The 24,471-nt window shown below is 38.5% G+C and overlaps 1 protein-coding gene across 2 annotated transcripts; it reads right to left on the reverse strand.

Annotated features, from left to right (window-relative positions):
- Positions 1-145: 145 nt before the first annotated feature.
- On the reverse strand, positions 146-24,357 carry EMB2785 (elongation factor family protein). Of its 2 annotated transcripts, none has more exons than XR_016056391.1 (19): positions 24,005-24,357; positions 23,413-23,487; positions 23,138-23,288; positions 22,504-22,572; positions 22,246-22,418; positions 21,678-21,815; positions 21,359-21,484; positions 21,139-21,237; positions 20,906-21,026; positions 20,430-20,493; positions 19,028-19,085; positions 18,788-18,912; positions 7,958-8,031; positions 2,018-2,067; positions 1,620-1,731; positions 986-1,036; positions 801-884; positions 560-610; positions 146-473 (listed from the first exon to the last, which is right to left on the reverse strand). XR_016056391.1 is itself a non-coding variant. In XM_006852477.4 (19 exons), exons 1-19 carry the CDS (start codon positions 24,338-24,340, stop codon positions 390-392), a joined length of 2,016 nt encoding a protein of 671 aa, XP_006852539.3. In that variant the 5' UTR covers positions 24,341-24,357; the 3' UTR covers positions 146-389. The 2 variants fall into 2 exon arrangements, 1 of the variants encoding a protein (XP_006852539.3); XM_006852477.4 differs by having other exon boundaries at positions 1,620-1,706.
- Positions 24,358-24,471: the final 114 nt, after the last annotated feature.

Genomic DNA, 24,471 nt, shown 5'->3' on the forward strand with positions numbered 1-24,471 from the left:
AAACAGGAAAGAATAGGAGCAAAGAAAGTGAGTGCATCAAATCAAACACTAACTAAAGTCTTTAATGCACCGAGGAATTTGCAAGAATCCTCCTCGGTTTGGAACACTTAAAAAGTTCAGTCTAGAAGCACCAAACTCGACCTAGTTCTTGCATGTATCACTTAGATTGAATTTTTATACGAATGTAAAAATTTTACATGCTTGGGAACAAGGTCAATATTACAGAGTATAACTCCTATAATTTAATGTCCGTTGGAACCAATTCAAAACTTATTATGTTACATTGGACAAATGTGAAGCAAAACATTGTACAAAAATTAAAAAAATTTCTCTCATTTTCTCCTAATTGAAAAGGAAAGAATTATCAAAATTGTCTCAAGGGAAAATCTTCAGTCCATTGGCTTATTTCGCATCAATTTCCTTTTGCCAGCATCCAAATATCTCTTCCTTAAACGCACTACTTTAGGTGTAACCTGCAACACCCACAAAGGTACTTGATTATGGTACCACTGCAGATGAAAGCAAAACTGCAAGAATAAAAGATCAAAATATTCCTTACCTCGATAAGTTCATCTGCTGCAACATACCCGATTGCCTCTTCGAGAGTCATCTGCATAGCCCATTATATGTTAGCTAGTAAACCTTAATCTTGAATGATTATCAAATAAAACAAAGAAATGACATGTTTCATCCCTAAAGTTACAGCTAAAACATCTGCCACATTAAAGAGAAGATGGTAGATAAAAATTGTGAAATGATGAGGGCAAGATGTGAGGGCCATCGATGAAGATAACACATACCAGACGAGGGGGGGATAACTGCACATTTTCATCCTTCCCAGCAGCACGTACATTGGTCAACTCCTTTGCACGCACAGGATTAACCTGTATAAGACCATAAAGAGTACAAGGTTAATTATTATTGAAGCTGACGAGATTTCACAGACATAAATCAAGTCAGGGTAAACATATGGCCAGAATCTCACATCCAGATCAGTGTCACGAGAGTGTTCACCAATAATCATTCCATCATACGTCTGCAAGACCCAAGCCATACATACAAAATGGTTACAAGCATGAAAACATAAAGCAAGCCATATAGAATCCATTTACATTACTGAGAATATGACGAAATGGTACACAACGGGAAATATCAGGCAGTGGTATGACCACCTGTATGGATTGTGCACGGGGTCTAACAACTTTGAATATCAGGTTAGCATTTTGAACCGTTTGAACTTTTTAGATGATTTCCCCTCAAAACATTTACAAGAATGAAGCCTTGACACTAGCCCAACCCTAATCCCTACAGGTCTGTCCTGACAAGGCACTAGCCCAATCAGGACCAGGCTGTGCCGGACCAGGCCAAATACAATCGAGAAAATAAAAGGTAAAGTAAAGGATCAGGCTATGCTGAATTGTTCCGGCCCTGTCATAGTCTACTATTATCGTCCGGCTCGGCCCTTAGGCCACATCTTGTGGCCAGACCCTTGTTTTTTAGGGCCTGTCTGGGTCGGGCCACTTACTCCATTGCCAAGCCTACCTGCATTATTCGTGAGGGTGTCCTCTGACATATCCCCAAAAATATCCCTAGTCCGATGCAAGAGATAGAAAACCAACCTCCATGCCTGGAGAAACAAACATAACTCCTCTTGCTTCTAAACTCATTAGTGCATAAGCAGTGATGGTTCCATTCCCCACTGATACCTAGTCATCCAAACCCAATAGAAATCTGTAGTCAATAAAATGAACAAGGCATGGCATGAGTATGGCATAATTCATATACATGAATATTAATTAGTTGAAAACAACCATCAAACTACTGATAGACAACTAGCTCATAAAATGCTGACAGTGTGCCAAAGCAGTGAGTTATTTAGCTCTGCTCATTATCATCATCATCATCAAAGCCTTTTCCCAATTAATTGGGGTTGGGTGGTTATTTAGCTCTACTCTACCAAAAATAAAGACAATATAAGAACCTACAGAGACCTATAAAGTGAATAAGAAAGACTTACCAATACACCTTTCCTAACATTTCCAAGAGGTCCACGATGTTTTGAATGGGCTGTAGCCACATGACCAAAAACGTTAGTCAGCAAACATCCGTAAGGTGCAATCTCAATAATGTATCACTAAAATTGCGTCATTGGAATATGTTAGAAAACTTAAAAACATGTCAACATAATATGATCAGGAGATCTTCCATGTTCCCAAAATCTAACATGCAGATTTCACTAAATTAGAGATTCATTTTCAAGCAGTTTGTCAATGATACTTCGAAATAAACTTGTTAACCTAAAGTTTGATGATATTTAATCTTACAACTTAAAACTACATTAAAGGCCCTGGGGAAATTATCATGATCAAGTGCTAACATATGCGACAAGGACACAGAGATGAGAATCCATGTCAAACTTCGATTCGAACACTCCGAATCACCAATCCATATTTTGCGTAATCTAGTCTGATACACCCATACAAGTCTATATAATGCATACATGTCTATAAATTTTCATATAAAATTAATTTGTGACTTTCAATGATAAAATTAACTTAAAAAATTAAACATGTAGGATTACGATATCGGAAGTGAAAGAAGCTTTAATAATGAAGAAAATAGGAAAGGCTTTAGAACCAGATGGTATCCCGATGGAGGTTTAGAAGTGCATGAGGAAGATTGGCTGCCCAAGTTGTTCAACAAGGTGTTCAGAACAAAGAAAATGGCAGACGAACGAAGGAAAAATATTATAATACCTATTTACAAGAACAAAGGAGACATACAAAATTGTGCGTACTATCGAGGGATCAAACTTATGAGCCACACTATGAAGCTTTAAGAGTGAGTGATTGAGCAACAACTAAGGCATGAAACGAGTGTATCAAAAAGCCAATTCGGTTTTATGCCAGAGAAGTCAACAACTGAGACTACTTTCCTATTTAGGCAACTGATTGAGAAATTTAGGGCGAAAGAAAAAGACCTTTGCATGGTCTCTAGAAAAAAGCTTATGATAGAGTGTCTCGATATTTGATTTGGTGGGTGCTAAAGAAGAAAGGAGTCTCCAAACACTACATCGACATGGTAAGAGATATGTCCGATGAAGTGTTAACTAGTGTACGAACCACTAGTGGAGACACGAGTGAGTTTTCAGTGGCAATAGGTCTATATTAGGGGTCAGCATTGAGCTCATACCAGTGTTCGAAAATTCGCTCGCATGCCTGCTTAGGCGGAAATTTTTTAAAAAAGATTAGGCATGTGCTAGGTGGGGTCAGTATGCTTTTTGCGTCTGGGCGCCCTCCTAGCGAAGCAAGGCGGCTACAGTCTGAGCACCCACCTAGGCGCCACCTCATGACAAGTTGAGAAAATGCGAAAAATGGGTCTCGCTGAGTGTTAAAAAAAGTCAATTTCCCCCCTTAAAAAGGGAGAAAAAGGGTTTTGGGGGGTATTTTAAATCCCCAAACCATAACCGAGGCTTTTAGGATGAGAAAAACTCCCCAAAACCCAATCTTTTGAGATTTATTAAAAGATCGATAACTATTGGATCTTTTCGATTTCTTCTCAAAACAAAGGCAATAGTTTGTGGGTGGATTTGAAGCTTCTAGTAGTTGATTTTAAGGACTTTTGGCGACCCAATAGACGAGGTTTGCACTGGCATCGATTTGATTATGCTATTTTAATGTATTATCATATTTGAAAGAGGGTTTTGATTTGAGTTTACTACAATATATTATGTTGTGAATCATATGTTTTTTCTTTTAACAATATATTTACATGTTTGTAGTTAAAAGATTACATTTGTTGTGATTAATTGAATTTTTATTCACTTGGACGATGAAATTGAGCATATATCTCTTTTATGAATAGTTGATTCCCTTTTTGTACAATGTGTCATGTGTTGATATTATATTATTTTTGCTTTACTTTATTTGATAAATAATTGATTATGTGATAGCTTAATGAGTTAAGTCTTATGTGAAAGTGAAATTTAGATCTTATATACTCATTTAAATCTTATTGTAATTTGTGAAGTAATAGTAAATGACTTAATTCTTTAATTTTATGTTTTTGGGGCTCTAAAATTGCCCTAAAAACTCCCCAAGGCTTAAAACCATGCCCTAAGAACTCCCCTATTTTTTGTTTGGGGGAGGGGTTTCAATTTTGGAGAGGGCACCCTGTCCCTAAGCAGCCAGGCACCCAAAACGGCTAGGCGGTCGAAGCCACATTTTTGAGCACTGGCTCATACCTCTTTGTCTTAGTTATGGACGACTCAACTAGGCACCTACAAGATAAAGTACCGTGGTGCATGTTGTTTGCAAATGACATCGTTTTGATTGATGAGACCCGAAACAGCTTCAACACAAAGTTAGAACTCTAAAGAAACGCTCTATAATTTAAAGGTCTTAAAATTAGCTGGACTAAGATAAAGTATGCGACAAGTTTTGTAATAATAGGAGTAGAGACGAGAAAGTAGTTAAGAGCAGTGTTCGCCAAATAGAACCGGAACGGTTAACCAGACATGGGGCCGGAGGTGGTTAGAACCGGAACCGGGCGATTAACTGGACAGGTTTGGTCTCATAGAATTTTTTTTTAATGGGTCAAAAACCTCAAAAAAAATAATAATAAAATAGAAAAACATAGATTAACTGTATACTATCTTATTACCTACATTTATCTTAAAAAATATAAAAATAAAAATTGAAACAAATTTTTATATAAATTAATATATGAATACTATGGAGATATGCAAGACAATTTATATATTGAAGTAACGACTCTAATTGGGTACTCGAAGTATTGTAGCAGCAAAAAAATTGTTAAAAAAATGACATCTTTCTTATTCAATATGAGTTTAAATGCCAACATTAGGCTCCTTGTTATCCAATTTAAATTTAAATCAGCTATCAGGCTCCTAAGTTGTTTTTTGAGAAAATGAACAAAATTGAAATGATCTCCAATCAATGAGGACGGTTACATCTCCGTTCCTCTTGTTTATGAATTGCAGCCAAGGACAAACTGAGATTCCTCATCAACTGGTTTGAAAAGTTTCTGGCTTATAGAGACTCTGACCTTTATTAAGAGCAATGTTGTCATATTCGCTTCAGAGTCTTCTTAGGTTTGGTGAGAAAAATGAAGCAATTCGGTGCTTCGGCCAATTCAAGGGAAAACTTCAGACTTTTTTTTAAAAAAAATAATATATAAATTAGATATTATATATAGTATATAAAATAATGAAAATATTAAAAATAAAATAAAAAAATACTTTTATATAGGTATTTCTTTTTTGATCGAAGCAACCCCGAACAACATTGATCAAGAGGGGTGAGCTAGGTATTAAACCAGTTCCGCATTACCAAAGTCAACTATTAATAATATACTAAAATCAATCAAAACTAACAAGTAGTATTCCAAACCAATTCTAAAATGGGAAAATATCTTCATACCCTTTATTTTTAAGTTTCATTTCACAATAGACCCAAGGTTTTAAAATATATCTTAGGGCATAAAAATTGTAGATATTATTTCTTCTAACCCCCTGAGCTAATTTAAACCTGTTTTTTTAGGCCAAACAAATATAAAAGACATGCCTTTTCTAAAAGTCATCCTCTCAAACTTCTAGAGAGAGAGAGAGAGAGAGAGAGAGAGAGAGAGAGATAGAGAGAGAGAAGGGCTTCATGGATGTGAGAGGTTATTGGGAGAGAGAGACAGAGAGGTGTTTGGATAAACAAGGGAGCAGAGAGAGAGTGCGAGACAAGGGAGAGAGAAAAAGAGAGAAGTTTGGGGTATATAAGTGAAGAGAGAGAAATGACTGGGTTTAAAAAGAGTATGTCTTCCTCACATTTGTTTAGGTTACAAAATAGATTGAAAGTGGGTAGGGGGTTGGAAGATATCTTTTGAAACCTTGGGTTTATCAAGAAATGAAACCTAAAATTAGAAGATATGGAGATATTTTCCCTTTTTAAATCCCATTGCGTAGAGTATAATTTTGGCAATTTCAACCAATTTAACTCGTGATATTCTCAGTAAACCTCTGAAACTGAAAAAGAGATTTTACATAAACAGGACATTATAGACCACAGCTTGCAGCTCTTTTGGTGGATTGCAACAAACAACCCAACATAAAGATGAACTTAAGTCAGAGACAGAAAGAGAAAGTGGAGAGAGAGAGAGAGAGAGAGAGAGACAGGGAGAGAAAAATACTAGAATCAGAAAGCTTGCAGCCTACATGTCAAAAAAGTTGAATTTTGAAACAAAATCACACATGGAGGAGAAAACCACATATAAAGGGGAAAATACTAGAATCAGAATCTGACTCAAGAAAAACAGAATATCCCATTAAAATTCACATTGATCATAAGAAATAAACTCAATAAAACTTGAAATCATTGGTAAATCAAATAGAGTTCAGATGAAGAAACAAAGCCAACTGATTTTCCTAAAGAAAATAACAGAAATGGAGGAATTGTAAGTAATCTGGACAATTCCAAATTCTAATTTTTTTTTTTTTCAAAAAAAAAAAAAAAAAAAAGAAAGAAGAAGAGGGAAATTCAAACAAAAAAGCCGAAATCCAAACCAAAAACCCAAAAAACTAAACAAAGATCCAAGTAGAAACAAAAGAACCAAACCTAAACCCCAAAACTGCCACAAACCATAATCATAAAATTCAAAAAAATAAGTATTAATTCAGGTTGAACCTTACCCTCTTTTTTTTCAACTCAGAGGAAGGCCTATTCTATACAAATCAAGCCCCAAATCTCTGATTTTTGATGAAATTAGGAGTTCAATCGTCTGATTATCCCTATCATCTACAAAAGCCCCCCATTTTGATTGAGAAAAAATAAAAAACAACACCACAGTCTGTAGTTTGGCGGGTTTTTTTGGAATGGATGAGTGGCAAGGCAAGAAGGGATAACATTTGAAATGAATACATTAGGGAAAATTTACGTGTGTAGCACTAAAAGGCGATAAGATGAGAGAGAGTAGACTTACATGGGCTGGCCATGTGTGATTAGCTCAAGTGGAAGGCTCAAAAAGAGTAAAGGGCAGGCCCAAAGGACATAGTTGGAAGTAGTGAAAAAAAAGATGAGGACCTATAGCCTCACTGAGGTCATGGCCCTTAATAGAGCAAAATGACAAACCAGAATTCGTGTAGCCAACCCCAATTACTTGTGAAAAGGCGTTGATGATGATAATGATTATGTACATCCAAGTCAAAATACACGTGTCAAAATCAGGAACACAAGCACCCAATAGTGTAAACACATGTCTCTCACAACATAGACAAGTCTTACAATGCTGACCTGCATGTCTTACAAAATGGAAACATGACCCTTATTTGTCCAATTTGTGGATTCGCAAATGCACTGGGCTTGTGAATCTTTATTTAAAAAAAAGAAAAGAAAAAAGAAATCCATACATATATATCTATACAAATTCCCCATGTCCGTATGTGTCAAAACACATGCCTCATGCACTGGAACGTTGAATTCTCCTAAACGCGCGTGATACGCATGTCCTTCTTACATATGTTGCAACACACATATACACACATGCTTATAACTTCAAGTGATTTCACACTTCATGAGCAAGCAGCAAATCACAAATTGTGAGCTCACTATTTTTTTTTTGTGTGTGTTTTTTCCATTTGCATTTCTTCCATTCCCTGAAGGGTGTCTTCATCAATAGACATGTGCACAAACACATATGAACGGACATGCGCTTACATAAGCATGCATCCACAGACACATAAAAAATGAATGCTTAAATGTAACACCTTTCCTCACATATACACCAAATAATTAGCTAATTCAGTATCTTGCATCCAAATGAAGTCATCACAAGTATCTTAATGACATGATTGAAGAGAGATAATCCATCATAAAGGTTTTACTATCATATATACCTTCATATGAATATGGCACAGAAATCAAGAATCAAATGGAAGCACAAGAATTCATACTCAGAAAAGCACGATGCATGAATCCAGTGCCGTGTGTATCACTGCTGAAAACACTTCTATAGCCAACCAGCCCTCTGCACAATCAAACCAAAAAATAGTCAATTCCGGTTTCGTCTTGAAGACAAGGCAATAAGGCTATCATTTAGTGGCACAAAAAGTATTGAAATTTTCTCCACAAAGATTGAATGCCATTTCCTCTTTAGAACCTACCATAGCAGAAATTGACAACTTAGTGGGAATATCAAATTTTATGCCATGCCAAGAAGTCAAGAAAAGTTCAATGGATGCATAAAGTGCCATAAATAGCAGTAAGAGTTTCATTGTAGTCCAAGAATTACTGTAAATGAACAAAAGGCAAACATGTAACCATATCTCATATATATTCTGCTGTAACTGTAGTGGACTGTGACTCGGCACATTTCATTCTCTATAATTTCTTACCGTTATCTACACCGTAAAACCCTAAAGTATCATATCTATCAAGGCTTTACACGGCATCAGAATGGTGATCAATCTCATAGAAGCGGCTCATCCTTACCACAAGAGTACTTTTCCAGTATGACCTAGGCCTGGTGTCATCACACAAGGCCAACATAATCTGTATGGAGAGTGTCAGACCCACAAATCTCTTGAGGATTGTTACTTGGCTTGTCAAGCTGAGAATGTTGATACTCATATTGAGGGGTTCTGGGAACAATTTGAAGCTTTTCAGTTAGATCGAGGCTTTTTCCAAGAGTATGTTCAATGTCCCTAGATAAAGCCTCAACAACCCAGATACAAGGGCATCATCTAGAGTGGATTTGATTGAGAAACTCAAATCTCAGTTGAGATAAAACAAGCCATTTGTAGCAGATCTTGCTCTTTTGACATATGTTAGTTGGACATTCAATATCCCAACCAAAAAAGATGACATCGAGATCCCTTTCTCTTGAGCCATCCTAGCCTGATCCATCTTTCTAAGGAATTATCTATGCATTTAGCTCACTAAAACGTGGTCCTATGGATCATTATTTCTTAGAGAACCTGTTTTCTGATTTTTCTCTACATCTTGCATTTGTTTGGCTTTTTCATTAACTCAAAATTCAATCAACTTCATTACCATCTCGATCTACAGAAGATTCCATTACCTAAACGAAGGGCCCCAAAACTCTTGCTACCTTTCGGTTTAAGATTGTGCAACTTTATAAGTCGTACATTGAATGGAGCAATTATGTGCCATGTGTCAATAAGCCCGAATTGTTCTTGCTTGGAAGACGTGCGGGCATATTTGTCATCTTCAAAATCACCTAGCTCAACAGACCTAGGATCCATTGATTATATTATAATGGTGTAGCTTTTGAATTCGGTGGAGTCAGATATCAAGGATGGACTCATTTTTCGTGGTACATAAAAAGCAATCTGGGATGCTGTAGAAGATAAATTTTCTCATCAGGATATAAGTGATAAGAGTGTAATAGAGTTGGCCCATTGCAAGAAGGATGAATGTATAGTGACTGCATGTTATGGTTCTTTGCGTGGTATGTAGGAGTTGAGTCACTATGATATAACTGGTTAATGAGCTTGAATAACATGTTGCCTGGGTGACACATAACCTAATACGAAAATATTAAGATTAAAAAATAAATTATAATCACAATCAGAAAATTTAAGCATTACAAGAAACTAGAGGAATTCAACACAAAAGAAGTCTCACAAGGTTCAAACTATCTTACATAGAAGAAATCAATAATCATCATCATCGTCAAAGCCTTTTTCCAACTAATTCGGGTCGTCAAAGCCTTTTCCCAACTAATTCGGGTCGGCTACACGAATCCTGATCCGTCATTCTGCTCTATTAAGGGTCATACCCTTTGTGAGGCCATAAGTCCCCATATATTTTCTTACTACTTGTAACCATGTCCTTTTAGGCGGCTCACCCATTTCAGCCTTCCACTTGAACTAACTCGTACCTCCTAACAGGTGTTGTACTAGGCCTGTGCCACACATGACCAGCTCATCTAAGTCTACTCTATCTCATCTTATCGCCAATTGGTGTCATACCTAAATTTTTCTAAATGTTTCATTTCGAGTTCTATCCTTCTTGTCTTGCCACTCATCCATCTCAACATCCTCATCTCCGCTACACTCATTCTATGGGTATATTGTTTTTTGACAGCCCAATATTCCAGGTCATAGAGCAAAGCTGATCTCAATTGTCCTATAGAACTTGTCCTTCTGCTTTATTGGTATGTGGCGATCAGATAGAATCTCGGTAGCACATCTTCACTTCGCCCACCCAGCTCTAATTCTATGTGCGACATCTTCCTCAATCTCTACATTTTCCTGGATTATAGACCCAAGATATCGAAAGTTTATTCTTTTTTGGTATTTTCTGGTGGTCAATCTTAACTACTTCCTCGTACCAAATCCTATTATTACTAGGCTTGCATTCCATATACTTTGTCTTAGCTCGATTAGTTGTAAAACCTTTAGATTCTAGAGTATTCCTCCAAAGTTCTAAATTTATATTGTTGTCGTTTCGGGTCTCGTCGATCAAAACTATGTCATCTGCAAAACAACATGCACCACAGTACCCCATCTTGTTGGTACCTAACTAAGTCGTCCATAACTAAGACAAAGAGGTATGGGCTCAATGTTGACCCTAATGTAGATCTATTGTTACTGAAAACTCACTAGTCTCTCCACTAGTTGTTCGTACTAGAGCGGCCAATGGTCCGGGAGGGGAGGGCCGCCTCGAGCTCCAGGCCGGGCCTAAACTTCGAGCCATTTTTAGGCTCATTTCAGGGCAAATGCGTGCTTTAGGCCGGGGCTCAAGCCATGAAAGGGCAACTTTTTTCCAAGCAGGGCAGGGCTTTTAACGGGCGAGGCCGAAAAGCCTGGAACCCTCCTTAACCCTCCCCCACTTTTCTCTCGCTCCTCTTGCCGGAAGTCCTCTCTCTCTCTCTCTCTCTCTCTCTCTCTCCCCTTGTGGGAACAAGAGAAGTGGGTCTCTTTGACTCTCTCTCCTGCATCTCTCTCTCTCTCTCTCTCTCCCATCTGCCATTTCTTACTGCATGTCTTCCATACGCATTTGCTTGGCCCCACCATTTTATGGAATGATGTCCCAAATATGTAAAACCACAAGAAATAGAAAAGGAGAGGGAAAGAGAGTGGGAGATTGCAGACAGAGGAGAAACGAGGAGAGAAGGTGGTGAGAGAGAGAAGGAACAGAGGAGCAGGATACGAAAAGAGGTTGTAGAGAGAGACAGGACCATTTGTGACAAAATGAAGAAACCATTTTCACATCAATGGTGGGCTTCCTCTGCAATGGTGGAGAAAAAAACTAGAGAGAGAAAATGTTTTCTGGACAGAGATATAAAAAAGTTCAAGAAAATGGGTATTTTAAAGAGAGAATGGGTTCTTAGACAGAGAAAGAGAGGAGGCAATGGAATGAGAAACCTTGTTTTTAAAGATAGAAAATGAATGGATTTTTAGAGAGAGAGGGGGAAGGTGGGGGTGGGGAATGAGGTGGGTAAGCGCCACGTGTTCCCACCCCTCTTCCTAATACTTTTCACTTCCCAATGTTAGTTTAGGCTTTTAAATTTCTCAAAAAATATTTTAGTATAATTGCTTTATAGAATTTTTTTTTTTCTTGGCTTACAAACAACAATGTTTGAAGAGAGATTTAAAAAAATAAAATAAAATAAGCTTTTAATTGGGCTGGGCGGGGCTTATATTTGGGCTAGCCAAAAACACACTTCCAGGCTGGGTGCGAGGCAGCCATGCCAGGCTTTAATAAATATATTTCAAGCCGAGCCGATCAATCATAGTTCCGGGCCGGACCAAATTTTTTCAGATTTTTACTGAGCCAGGGCCAAGCCGGTCCGAACCCGACCAAGTGGAAACCCTAGTTCATACACTAGTTAGTGCTCCATTGTACATATCTCTCACCAAGCCGATGGAGTGCCTGGATACTCCTTTCTTTTCCAACACCTACCAAATCAAATCTTAAGGTACTCTATCTTAAGCTTTCTCTAGATCAATAAAGACCATGTAGAGGTCCTTTCCCCTCACCCTAAACTTCTCAATCAGTTGCCTAAGTAGGAACATAGCCTCGGTTGTTGACCTCACTGGCATAAAACCAAATTGGTTTTATGACACACTCATTTAATGCCTTAGTCGTTGCTCAATCATTCTCTCCCAGAGCTTCATAGTATAGTAGGATACTACTATTATAGGTATACATAATACAATACTGCAATACATTAGTACTATAGCAAATTAGTAATACATTATAGTGCTATAACATTGTTATATGCATAGTAGCATAATAGTAAAACTATTAATTAGTACTATTATTTTACTATAATATAGTATAATTATATAAAGAGAGAGAGAGACAGAGACAGAGAGAGAGAGAAAGAGCAAGGGGTAGATGATGGGTCTCTGCACTCTCACTCTCCCTCGCTTTCCACTATCTTTTTATAAAACACACACACTACCCCCAACCAACCCACCACCCCTTCCCCTTAGTTTTTCTTTTTAGGGTGCCTCAGTCAATAGGCACCTGCCTAGGCAGGCAAGGCACCGTCTAGGCACACGCCTCCTCCTTTTTTTAACATTGATCAGAGGTTATAAGAGCTCTATGATATCAACCCCATTGCTGTGAGAGTTATGGATCATTTCAGTGAGCGGTTGGCTGGTGCCGGGGATGATATAATATTTCTGAGCAGCCACTAGATATAAATCTTCAACAAAGAGCATGAGGACAATAAGGGAGGAGGATAAGAAGAAAACTGACACAGAAGATAAAGGAAGAAGAGAAATATGTTGAGAAGGGGGACGACTTTGCTGATGATGGCTTGGAATAAGCAGATTCAATTCAGACGTTAGTTGGTGAGGAAGATGGAGATGGTGGTGGACCCAGTGGTGGTGGTGATGATGATTAAACTCAATTTGCAATTTGAATAATGAGATTTGTTTTCTTGTTTTGCTGTTTTAAGTCCACTGACTTCTGTTACTTTCTGGAATATGATGGTCGAGGGCGATGGTATGGATTAACTATGGCATGTAATGACAGATTGATAGCAATTTAACAATTTAATACATAGATCCATTCAAAATGCACTGTTGTATGACTGAGTCAGAAGTGATTGTTTTTGTCTTAAACTTCAACTTTCAAGTTCGAGTTGCAAACTCATGTAATGCATAACACAAAAATGCACAGAAAACAACGTAACAATATTTTTTTATTATTTAATAAATATATTTAATTATGGGAGTTTGTTATAAAGCGCCCCCCCACCCCCCACACACCCCCTAAGAAAAGAAAAAGAAAAAAAGGAAAAAAATTTGAGGCTTTAACCCCTTCTCTCTGTTTTAGGCACCTTAAACATAAGGTGCTAGTCTAGACAGCGCTCAACACAAATTAAACATACTGTCTCATGTTCTTCACATTCCTTTTTTTTAGCAAACTAGTTATTTGTTTGCCCCACATTTTTCGGGCATATCCAGTTTCCATTCTTATTTGGACCCCTTACTTGAGGTTAACGTGAGCAAATTTTGGGGCCCAACCTGTTCTTTTTAGAAAACAATTTTCTAACACACAACAATTGACATCCATTTCTAAAGCCTTCAATCTAGGGGGCTTGTACTATTCATTGGGCTAGAAGGCTTACATGATCTTTTCCTATGCACTACAAGCGCGCACACACACACACACAAAAGCAACGAGATAATGAGTATGCTTGATAGCGAAATCAAAATGCTCAAAATTGCAACATTAGTATACTGCTGCACAAAATTGCAAGTATCCCATGCAAGTAATATTCTATAAGAATTGATGGAGAATCCAAGGGTCCGGCAGAATTCTAGTCAACACAAGTATTTGGTTGTGTGGTTGGTATAGGTAGGAGATAAAATGGATCAGATTGATGGATCATCCCTTAACAATCCCAATCCGGATTGGCAAAATCAGCTATCTGGATCGGCCGAACTGGTGATCCAGCAAAACTATACAAAAAAAGGGAAAACAAAAAATTTTGGGGAGTATACAATATATAATTTACAAATTTAACAAAAAGTGAAGGTGTTTTCCCAGCTAGACTGTGCACTTTGGAGGTGTTCGGTCAGGGGTTTGATTCCTTGCATCTTAGCCTTTAATGGAAAATTCATTTGAGTAAACCTTTTCGAAAGTGCACGTGAGGTTTTTATTTTAAAAGGAGAAGGGCACACACTTTGGGGTTTGAATGTCAAACCTCGACTGTAAGGTTGGAGCATGCTAACCATGAGCATGTAAGGTTGGAGCATGCTAACACCGATCCAGCCCAAGAACCAGATAGTTCTTGGGCTATTCCCGACCTGTATCGGCGATTTTCAATCTAGATCGATGAAATTTTAAACATTGAGTAGAAGATATTAAAGGTTAGCTTTCCAATTGAACCAAATCTCCCTCCTAACTAGTGTTGTTCTCGCTCAACGCTGCACATGACCAGACCACCTGAGTCTACTTTCCATCATTTGGTCACCTGTTAGAGCTACCCTTAAATTTCTTTGGATGTATTCACCGAATTCTATCCTTCCTTGTCTTGCCAGCTTCGTAAAGAATTCTATGGGTTGATGAAAATCACCTTGACATGGTTTGAGACGTTTCACAATGCCTTGAATAAGTGATGAATTTTATAAGAGTAGTGTTGAACTACTCAATGTTTGTCAAAAGGTAACCTTAAGGTAGTGCTATTCTTCTAGTTTATGTTGATTACACTCTCCTTATGGGTGATGAAAAGGAGACTATTGCAAGTCTCAAGCGATACCTACATCGAAAGCTTGACATCAAGGACTTGGGCTCTCTCAAATACTTCATTGGTATTGAGGCGGCACAGTGAAGACTAGGGATCTTCATTTCTTAGCATAATTATGCTCTTGATCTACTTACAGAAACCAGGCAGGGATTGAAATATATGATTCAGCAATGCATGCATATAACATTGGATCTCACTCATGTGGAAGATGTAGAATAATGTCAGGGACTTATTGTGAAACTCAACTATTTGACTATTTCTAGGCCTGATATACTCATGTTGTGGATCTGGCTAGTCAATTCATGCATGCACCCCGATCTACACCTAGGAATATTGTCACCAGGATCTTGCACTACCCCAAGTGACCTATTGGAAAGGGACTGACGTCATCTCGTAATGCAAAACTACAGTTAGTAGGAAACTCTAATGTCGTCCGGGTCATAGTTACCAGGAATGAGAGCGAGGGGGCTCCAAGTTCAGAAGCAGGAAAGCAGGAGCAAGAGAAACTCAAAGATCTGTAATTGAAGGAACGAGTTTTGTATTTTGTGAGGTAACAGGATGGAGATCCATAAGATTAAGGAAGTGCATTCCATAACTTCCCAAGAATGAATGCACCGAATGGGATCGCGGTCCGTCGAGCATAAGATCGAGGCTCCCAAAGATCACTTATCCACAGTATTCTATTTCAAGAGTGAATTCCTTCAAACAATTATTTAAGCAAATTCGCTCCAAAAAATTACTCATGTGGGTCCATTAAAAAACTTGTACACCTACTTACATTGGTCTGCGGTCCGCCTACATAGGCACACGGCATCATTTTTTGCACCAATCGGTTGGATCGGATAATTCTCCCTCGACTATCAATTGATGATTACATGTACAAATGTTGCAACGTATTGTTTTCAAAAAAGAAGTGCTGCAATAGATAAGCTTGAAAAAAAAGGAAAGACATTGCTATATATAATTCTCAATAGCTCTCCTTTGTCAAAGATTGCTAGGGACTCAATAACATATAGACATGAGAGACCTTCCATTACTAATCATAAATGTTATTCCATCACCCATAAGGCAACCCCATGAGTGGCTCAATTTGGATTACCACTCAAGCAATAAAGGTGTACCTTGAGAGGTGGACATGACCCAATGAACTAGCCCCAAGGAAGTTAAGCCTATTGATCGCAACCTCATTCCTTGAATAGAACCACAACTCAACTACCTTCGCTATCTCCTTCCATCTTCTTACTTCTTTTTCCCTGCTCTCTCTTATTGCCTTTCTTCGAAACTAGTCACAAGTCATGATTCACAAGGCGTGTGAAGTTGTAAATTGTAAATTACAATGTTCAAAAAGGCGGAGGTGGCCACGGGCCTGGGCCACCTAGAAGGGTGCCCAGACACAAAGGCATCCCTAAGGGAAGGAGTTGGGATAGGGGCCATATGTTGCTTTGTGTGTGTGTGTGTGTTTTGTGAATGTGTGTGTATGCATTTAGTGTGTGTGAGAGCATGCACATGTATGTGTGTGAGGTCTCGCATGAAATTCTTAAACTTCATCCTCCTTTTTTCTTTTTTTTTTTTGGCTCTGTATTTGTTAAAGAAAGGTCTCGAACACTTGGAGGATATGTCGAGAGAGAGAGAGAGAGTCTATGAGAGAAAGGGATCTCGCATCGAACACTTGGAGGTCATCTTCTTCTTACATGTAAAGAGGGAGATTATGGGCCCATGTATATCTTTGTGCGTGTATGTGTGTGCGTGAGAGATAGGTCGCGCATCGAACACTTGGAATCCATATTCTTCTTCTTCTTCTCATATATAGAGAGAGCACATGGACCCAAGAGAGAGAGAGAAAGAGAGAGAGAGAGAGAGAAGGGCAATACTAGGCCTTAATTTTGTTTGGGTGGATTTGAATTTCCTTTTTTTGTTTTTTTTTTAAAGGATGGCACTATGTGGGAGCCCAGACTGCCTAGGAGCTCGCCTTGAGCTTGCCGCCTAGGCACCCGCCTTGAGCCCGCCTAGGCAGGCGCCTTAGGCATACCCACCACCTAGAGCCTTAGGCATACCCACCACCTACAGACATAGCCTAGACGTTGCCGCATAGGCAGCAAGGCAGCCAAATTTTCGTTCATTGGTAAATTATATAGGAAATTAGGGCCTTTAGAAAGTTTATCGGCTAAAAAAAATTTGGAGATCCACACTCCATTGTCTATGAAATTGAAAATGTAAAGGTGAAACTCAATCCCAAAGTGGAAGACATTCAATTACCAATTGGTGGTATCGCGGTTCCAGTTACTCATGGAACCATGATTTTAGGCATAGTGATCTAGATCCCATTAACCTAGGATTTAGTTCCTCCATTTCCTAGATCCAGATCCTTAAATTAATGAAACGCCGGAATTGAGATCTTGTGTCTCGGAGTACGGGATCAAGCTCCCAAACAAGGAGCTACCCCCTCCTTGGAAGGACCCCCATAAGTACGGTATGGGCAACTTAATAACATTCTACCACACGATATTGTAGTTTTCTTAGAGGCAATTTTGCGGCCTAGAACACTGTCCCAATACAGAGGTGGACCATTGCATCATGGTTCCTACCACAGTTACCAGGATCTTCCAATAAAGCAGTCGCTTACGCTCCAAAATCTCACTCTTGCGCTCCAAGGAAGGAGTCCCACTCCACATTTTTTAAACTTTGGACTCTTGATTATTCTATTAGGGGTTGCGATCCTAAGTTACAGGGTTCCACTGTCTCTAGCTAGTAACATAGAATACCAAAATAATATAATATAATAATGTCGAATAATTTAGTACATATAATATAGCAGTTAGTCTAGCAGTGTGGCGTAGTATGGTACCAAATAACTTATAAAACCAAGTTTCCATACATGCACCAAACATATTGAAGTTGATTGTCAATTTGTTCATGAGAAAGCAATTGCAAGTTCATATCAGGTACTTGATTGCTTTATTGAAGAGATGGGAAAGACTGGAATGTACACACTTAGTTCCAAGATGGGCATGTTTGACATCCATGCAGCAATACAAGATAATGCTGTATACAGTTGGTGGAATATAATATGTATTGTAGCACTTAAGAGCATCTCTGTAGTCCAAGAACCCATGTACTTAGTGTGCATGAATAGAGGGCAAACATGTAATCATATTCCCTATAAACACTACTTAACTGTGAATTGGTCCAGTTTTCATTTTCTATCTTACTTTTCTCTGCACTGTAAAACCCTAAAGTATCAAATCCATCTAGGCTTTATAGTAGGATCCAACAATAAGATGTAGCAGCTGCAGAAAAACAGTGAGTGTGCGGACCAACTAATGCAATCTTTCAAGCATTTAATATATGCATGAAAGTATTGGCTAGGCCAGGCCTGCCCCCATAAGCAACTGGACATGATACCTCAGGCCCAAGCCAGGCCCAATTTCTAAGGCCCAAGCCGGGCCTGGTTTCTCAGGCCCAGCAGTCTGGACCAATTGGCTCATTGTCAGCCCTACCTGGAAATTATTCCAAGGGAATCCAAAGGTTTTGGACCGATTAACAAAACTGATATAAAGATCAACGGAGGAGTTTCAGACTCAAAAGAGAGCATATGAGTTTATTCTTTTTTCCCTTCATTTTGATGGTTAAGAGAGTCAATGAAGATGTTTAGGACAGAGGAGTTAATAACAATAGAGGCTACCATGGAATGTAAATCAACAACAAAAAATTGGGTTTGAAATGGATTATGGGAGCAGATCTTGTTTGCAATGGTATGCAGAAGAACTAAAAACTAATTAGGATGTGAAACAATGCTTCAACCACAGGATTAAGAAAATTGGTGAATATATTTTCAAATAATCACATATTCAACTTAGTGAAGAACTGAATACTAAGCGCAGAGTAATAAAATAAAATGACGAAATGCAACAATCTGCGGATCAGTAGAGACAACTTAGAAATGCAAGACAAGTGTCCTACTTAATGATTCTGGAAGTTAATACTTGAATTTCAATTAAAACTATCATAAAATTGGACTTAATAGCTAAGAAAGAGATAAAGAATTCCACACCGTGATGGGCAAGTCAAAGACATCCTCGTCCTGCCAACATGACCAGGAACAGGACCCATATCAACAACTTCAGCTCGTCTATGCGATAGTGCTTCCATCACAAGTCCCACATGCTCCTCATTCACCTGAAAGAAGAGCCTTGTTCATGAACAATGTCTTGACAGACCTCCCATGGATCAAGAAAAAAATTTGAAGATTATAGTGCTTCAATATCAGATCCCCGCAGGCAAATTAAAGTACCTCAACTGTCACTTCTTCTAAAGGCTCAAGCTTCTCACCTTTCTCGGTTGTTTTGTACCTACGCAACCAGACAAAATAGTACCTTACAGTAAAATCTAATAACAAATTGAGCAAAAACTTTTTGAGAAAGTTTACTAAACCAAATTGAGCAAATTTGTACAAGGTTAAACAGAAGTTACACTTCATATAACTCCTATCTCTTTGATTCTTGGACTTCAAAAATACATGCCCGGGTACAATAAGTATGAACCCATTCTAAATGCAATAAAAGAATAATCAAAATAAAAAATGTTCCAATGGGACATATTTATAAAGGTCAGACAAGGAAACAATTATTTTGCACGTAGGATGCAAGTCAACTGCAAAACATATGCTGGATGAAAATATGATCAAATGATTAAAATCTACCAGAAATGGACATGAGTTGTGTTTTGACGGATTATGTTCTATTCCTAACCAACTCAAGCATAACATCTACCCTCAAATCCTCATGCTATCTTTTTTTTCCTGTAATCGTTTTGAAGTAATTAAAGCAAATGTTAAGAAAGAGAAGAAGTAGGGACTAGGGAGTGTCAAGGCAGCTATGACTTCCATATAATTACCAATTTCCAGGTGAAGTGCGCACATTTGATAGGAAAATGAGTCGCATATCAGTTGGCATGTTTTGTTTATCTAGACCTCTCCAATAGACAAGGAAGCCTGGGCTTGCATTCTAGAATATTCAAAATTTTCCAACACTTAGCTGTGTTAGATAAACAAACCATCAAAACCGTGATGCTACTTATTGATACTTCTAATTGAAGTTGTGATTGAAAATTGTGGGGCCAACTTGGGCCTCACCAGAGTCAACCCAGATCGAACCCTAGCAATTCCAGGGGAAAGACCCTCGAATCTCCCGTAGTCTCACCTTTATATAAATTTTTCTTTTCTTGTGGGGTTAAAATATCACCAGCCTGACTCAGGCCTCGCCCGAGTCAGACCAGGTGACTTGGAATTGGGACCCTACCGAGCCCTGACCCCGGTCCTGGTTCTTAATCGCTGAACTAAAGCAAAATTTCTCAGTCAATCACTCCCGTCATTAAAATATCCTACACTGCTTCCAAGTAGAGCAAGTTAGCTGGTTACTTCTTCTTCCTCACTTTGTCAATCTATCCCTTAGCACCTGTGGATGCAACTTCTTGTGCACTTTCTCTTTCTATGAAATTGTTTTAAGGGAAATAAATAAATAAAAGGATTCATCATTGGTCTCATAATGCCAAAGAAAAGCAAGTTCTTTCAATTACCGAAAACAAAGATAAAAAGACAATTAATCACATAGAAAAATAAGGAAAATAACAAAATAGAGATAATTTGAGATTTTTGAGAAATGAAAAGTTTTGGCTAGAATGTGGGAAAGCCTCACATGACCCTTGGTGGTGATACAGAAAGCTCAAATCCTTCACGCCTCATGTTCTCAATTAAAATACCTGTAATAGAGAAAATTAAGATAAGTATCCTCCGAAGTCTAAACTATACCTGCAACAAATGTTACATGCAAAAAGTAAATGAGAATGAGTCAGGCCATTCATATGCTGTTTTGCAATGGTCTTGGCAGCTCAGGACCAGGCCAAGTCCTAAGCCAAGTCAGAGTTTTGAATCGTTGCAACAGTTAAGACAGGTTTCTATATATTGTGAATGTTATCATCACTTTGTTAGTTAACATTCAATATATAGAGAACTGCTACAAAGAAAGACTCAATTGGCTACTTATAGACTATGATGTACAATGTACATGGTAATTGGTATTACATCTAATAGTTTCTCTTAATTAGAACATAGCTTTTTTATAGAAGACAATTTAAGTGAAATGAGGTGACAAGTAACTTTTCAAGCACCGACCCAGTTGAAGCTCGCCCCTCCCCTGAACTTCATAAGTATCTAACAAGCCCGGGATCACGTTTATGGCAAGATTGGTTTCAGCTTCTGCCACTAGCCGGTCACCAATTTTTCCTCCCGTAAGCTGCAAAATTAGGAAAAGAACTTGGTGAAATCTGAAACTTGACAAACCTCACATATTTTCTTCTAAGCAAACATGATATCAACCAGAAGATGGCAAGAAAGATATCTCTTACATGAGTTCCATCACGCCCAGCTAGTGGAGAAACATTGACACCAAATGTCATGGAAATTGTAGGAGGATCCAGCTCAACAGTAGGCAATGCAGACATAACCTGAAAGTTACGTTGTGTTTCATCACGATTACAGAGAACCATTATTTAAAGAACAACAAACAAGTTGATCAATGTCCATCATTTGAGAAATGCAGTGACAATAAAAATGACAGTAATATACCTCCACACTTGACAATGTGTAGCCAATTGAAGGCCTTGTCAATCCAGCCACAGAAACAATATCACCAGCAACTGCACTATTGATGAGAACCGTGCTTGTGCCCTTCTTTTTCATAAGTTTTACCACCTAAATAAACACTTTCTATTTCATTAATAATCAAGGGACAACATATTAAAAAAATGTTCCTCAGTAAAAAATAACCTTTTGAAGAAATCTAATCATCACTCAACATCTAAGACAGGAAAGTGACAATCTTTATATATCCTATTAAGTTTTCTTCAAAATGGAAATTCCTATTTATCTTTCACTATTGACAAACCTTTCCTTCTTCAATTTTCTCTACACTTGTTTCTGTTTGACGAAGGCCATGCACCCTGTCACCAACATGAATGACTCCCGAATAAATGCGACCAGTTAATATCCTTCCAAGATAGAAATCACGTTCCATCATAGACACCTGCAAGGACCAATCTGAAACATATTTATCCAATACTTTCAAGTAACTAAAGACCAATGCTCACTGCCGGTGAAGGTGATTGTTCAATTGTATATCATTTATGGAGAAAAATTCAAAAAAGTTCAAATAAAGCAGATTGAACCATTAATCAAGCACCGCCATTACTTAATTTTGGAACATTCTAGTAGTAGCAACATGTAAACTCAACATTTTTTTTACTTTTAGTATTTGCCATGTTCTTGCTATGCTGTCATTTGTGGCAAAGTATTTATATCTGAGGTCTAGTTTCCCACTGGTAATGTGCTTGGTACAAAGCTGATGTTCAACAACAAAAAATCCGCAAGAAACAGTTTCTTCACTAACTTAAATTACTGCAACACTTTAAAGATTTGTGCACCAAATAGAAATGAGACAAATGTGTTTTACATACCAGCATCTGGAAAGGAGCATCAACATTTGTCTTGGGTGGAGGTACATATTTTATAATGGCATCAAGCAAAGGTGACATGTTCTTCACATCATCAGCAGGAGCTTTAGTGAAGGTGGAAGAAGCCCAACCTTCTTTCGCAGATGCATAAAAAACGGGAAAATCTAGTTGTTCCTCTGCATGATGGAAGAAAACAAAAAATCATCACTAAGGCTTATTTATCTTAACAGTGAAGCAACATAATAACATTAGAGGATGCACCTGAGGCGCCAAGATTTGCAAAGAGATCAAACACCAAGCTCTCCACCTCATCACACCTCTCTTCTGAAACTGTACAAACGAAAGAAGAAAACCAATATCATACCATCAGCAAAGATAAAAAAATGAAGTGTGTGAGTGAAGATCTGAGATCCAATAAATGCATTCTCTAAATGAAGGAACACATAAAGTGCCCACACTTTTCCAACCAGAACTTCAAAAAGCGGATCTTGTTGGTATCAACTGAGCATGACTTAAAAGTCCAATCAAGCACTAAAATAGAAAGACTATATTCTCGTCTGACCCAACTTCAATTGAGTCCACAAAAACTGGACCCTTTGTTGGTAAAAAAGATAGGTAATTGTTTAACAAATAAAAGAGAAAGAAGGGAAAAAAAAAGAAGGCTACTCTTGAAATTAAAAGAAGAACTTATGCAGTTATCACACCATTCATATGAAGAAACAACCACTAGTGATTAACAGTTGCATGATTAACAAATCAAGAGAAAGAAGGGAAAAAAAAAAAGGCTGCTCTTGAAATTAAAAGACGAACTTATGCAGTTATCACATCATTCATTTGAGCAAAGACTACTGGTGATTAACAGTTGCATGATAACAAATGGCATGAATTTTTCTACCGGATGGTCGATCTACTTTGTTGAGGAGTAGTATTGGGCGCAACCCATATTTTAAAGCTTTTGCAAGAACAAACTTTGTCTGTGCAAGTGGGCCTTCACCAGCATCTACAACCAAAATTGCTCCTTCCACCATACCAACAACTCGCTCAACCTAGAGTTGATGTAATGGATATCAAACACAGTTTATTCAGAAGTTGGACTACTAATGAATAATGGAATGAAGTACAAAAATACAACGCGATCGACAATGCCCAGTTGTTTGTCAAGGGACATACTTCACCGCCAAAATCAGCATGTCCAGGAGTGTCAACCATGTTAAGTTCATTTTCCTTCCAAGATATAGAAGTCACCTGCAAATCAACAGAAACAGAAAGGAAGTTTAAACTAGGTAAACTACACGGAAGAACAATAAAATAACATTTAACCCCCAAGTAAAGAAACAATTTTATTAAAAAAGAGGAAAAAATAAATACTCAAAGGGATGTAACTGGAGAAGAAACCAAAGTAGAAAGAAATAAAGGATCAAAAGAATTCAATTGCAGAAGAAACCAAAGTAGAAAGAAGAAGCTATTTGTATTAACCTCCAGGTTGAGAGAGAAACAAAGCTAAGGACCTGGAAGGCCATTGTGAGCACCAATTCCCATACTTGAAATTCATGTAAAAGAGAGAACTTCAATGCTACACACTTCCTAGTTATCAAGGTGACCTCAATCTCACACTTATTAGCAATCAAGAGAGAGAGGCTATGGTGATACCGCAATTCCTACACTCAACAATGGACATAGAGGAATCTGGAAAGAGTGTCAACAATTGACAGAGGAGAGGGTAGTAGAGACAGAGGAGCAATTAGTAGTAGTAGTAGATTACCTTGGAGGCAATGGTGATGCCGCGCTCACGTTCGAGCGTAATCGAATCAAGGGCTCGCTCGTGAGGGATATCGGCACCGCACTGCCTGAGCAGACGGTCCATGAGCGTGGTCTTTCCATGGTCCACATGAGCAATCACTGCCACATTCCTCAGCCTCGCCGCCTCCGCCTCAACCGCCACCGATGCGCCCGAAGCCGCGACCTGCGGCGCGGCAGAAAGTAGCCTGCGGCCCCAGAACACAGACGGAAGCCGCTGATCGAAGGAGCCCAACGCGAAACGCGGGGCGGTGACCCTGCGGCTGGCATGCCAGGCCGAGCGGAGCAGCTGAGCCGCCATTACTATCAATGAGAGATGAGAGGAATAGAGGCGGCAAAAGGCCACCAAATAGAGAGAGGCAGAAGCTCAAACGCGGGCTCTGAGTTCGTGCCCTCCCTTCACAACAACTCACAAGCCACCCATGCTCGAGT

The sequence above is a fragment of the Amborella trichopoda genome, chromosome 1 (genome assembly GCF_054954075.1).
Source record: "Amborella trichopoda isolate Santa Cruz 75 chromosome 1, AtrichopodaSantaCruz75HAP2 v2.0, whole genome shotgun sequence".
Taxonomy (NCBI): Eukaryota; Viridiplantae; Streptophyta; class Magnoliopsida; order Amborellales; family Amborellaceae; genus Amborella; species Amborella trichopoda.